The sequence below is a fragment of the Buceros rhinoceros genome, unplaced genomic scaffold, assembly GCF_000710305.1.
Source record: "Buceros rhinoceros silvestris isolate BGI_N320 unplaced genomic scaffold, ASM71030v1 scaffold5405, whole genome shotgun sequence".
Classification (NCBI taxonomy): domain Eukaryota; kingdom Metazoa; phylum Chordata; class Aves; order Bucerotiformes; family Bucerotidae; genus Buceros; species Buceros rhinoceros.
In genome coordinates, this window is record NW_010414483.1 from 1 (window position 1) to 2,040 (window position 2,040).

The window sequence follows — 2,040 nt, forward strand, 5'->3', positions numbered from 1 at the left end:
CAGCCTTCCAGTGTTGGAGAGGGTGATGGGATCTGTAGCTGCGCGTCACACCTGATGTTTCCAGTTTACGCGGGTGTGGGCAGTTCTGCTCCTCTGTGATTTTGAGTAAGATGTATCCTTTTCATGCTCAGTTTTGTTTGGCGCTGATTCCTCCTTGTGTCTCTTAACATTGTGAAGTTGTAAGTGTATGTAACAAAATATGCATGCCCTTGGACTTTTTTGTTTTCTTTGAATGTTATAAATGCTTTGTTTTACCAATTTATGTTTTGGTGTGTGGTCACAGCCTTAAAATGGAGATAAAAGGAGTTGTCAGAAGATACGAGACAAGAAATAAGAGAGCAGGAACAGAGCTGCCATCATCCAAATCCCGAGTTGATTGGAGACGTACTAAAAGGGAGCTCATACTACTTGACAGCAGTGACGAATCATCAGGTATCTCTGAGGAAGAGCCTACTGCATCAGAAGATGAAGTAGATGAAAACGATGAAACTGCTGCAAAGAACAGCCTTTCAGATCATGAAGAGAAAAGCCACGGTGGGGAAGTAACAGAGGATGGTGATGAAGAGTGGATTGTGCCTGGGAAGCGTAAAAGGTTGAACTCCTCTGTCTTGTATGACAGTGATGAAAGCGAGGACAGCGATATACTTGTTAGAAAAGTTTTTGCTAAACGCCGCTGTATAATGGATGAAGATGAGAGTTCCAGAGAACAACCTGATAAAACCTGCCCTACAGAAAATATTTCTACTAACAGGAAACAGAAAGTGTTTGCAAAATTGAAAGAACTTGCAAGACGTAGAGCATCTCGGAGATCCTGCAGCACTGGAAATTGTGAGGTCCGGATTTTATCTTTGAATTTCCATTGAAGAAAGTACTGAATGTAGGGCAAGGGGAAGACTAATTGATATAGCTCAGTGGAATTTTATTTAGTTAGTTTGGGGGTTTATTCATGACAAATCTGTAGTTCTGTCACATTTTAGCAGTTGTCACGTTAACTAGATAACAGTATTGACTACTGAAAACCTTCTTCTTGAGTCCAGTTTTAATCTCTGAAAATTTAAGAATTTCCTTTCATTTCCTCTTTCAGGCATTCTGATGACTAAGCAGCTTAGAATGGAGGTGTCTATCTTCTCTACTAGTCAGAAAGGAAAAACTTCTCCTCCATTCCTTTTTTCCTTAAAGAAGAGATACATGAGAGGACTATCATTATTTTTATCACGAAGCAAAATACTTGAAGTAACTTGGAGATCTCATGTTAGCTTAATTCCTACAAATAGGCTGAAGGGCAGTACATGGAGATGGCCGATTTAAAGTTGAAAGTAATTGTCACCTAGGACAGAATGGTGTGTATGTTGGAAACATACTATTTCTTGTTCTCTTTCATGGGCACCCCCTTGTCGTGGGGAAGGAGCTTGCGTGCCCACGTGAGGTTGAGAGCTGTGCTGGTGGTGGCATGTGCCTCTGGTGGGGTCTCCCAGGCCAGACAGGTCTCAACTGAAGGGTCAGACAAAGTGTGTCCATGGGCAGGATGGGATCACTAGCCTTTGGGCAGCCATCCTAGGAGAAGGACAACTCTGACTCCAAACCCGGGCAGATGGAGCTCGTTTAGCCCTGTAAGGCATCCATCATCTAAGAGAAGGACACTCTAACCAAACCTACGACCCGAGGACTTTGCTGTCACTGTCCAGGCTTGCTAGGCCCTGGCAAATGAACCTCAGGTGTAAAGGGTGGAGCCAGTTCCACGCACGCTGGTGCCTCACCTAAAAAATCCACCGCGCAGCCCCGAAGGGTATGCTCATGTTTATAAGTTGCAGTAAGCGTGGGGAAAACCCTTCCCAAATCTTCGTTCGCAAAGCCAAGCCATCATGATGACTCTTTCTTGTTATTGAACAAATGGTGCTGTTAGAAAGTCAAAAATCTTACCAGTATATGGTATATGTAGTGTTTAATCAGTGCAAATTCTGAACATTCCTGTGTTTTAAATACTTTTTTAAAATTTAATTAGGATTCTAACGGTGAATCCGAAATAGAAGATGAACCGCT

General features: G+C 42.7%; 1 protein-coding gene across 1 annotated transcript in view; it reads left to right on the top strand.

The window, feature by feature from the left end:
* The first annotated feature begins 290 nt into the window (after nucleotides 1–290).
* Nucleotides 291–2,040, top strand: part of CCDC82 (coiled-coil domain containing 82) — a 14,676-nt gene continuing 12,926 nt past the window's right edge. Inside the window, exons 1-2 of the mRNA XM_010137101.1 lie at nucleotides 291–833; nucleotides 2,003–2,035. Coding sequence (XP_010135403.1) covers nucleotides 291–833; nucleotides 2,003–2,035 — 576 coding nt within the window. The remainder of the gene's footprint in view (nucleotides 834–2,002; nucleotides 2,036–2,040) is intronic.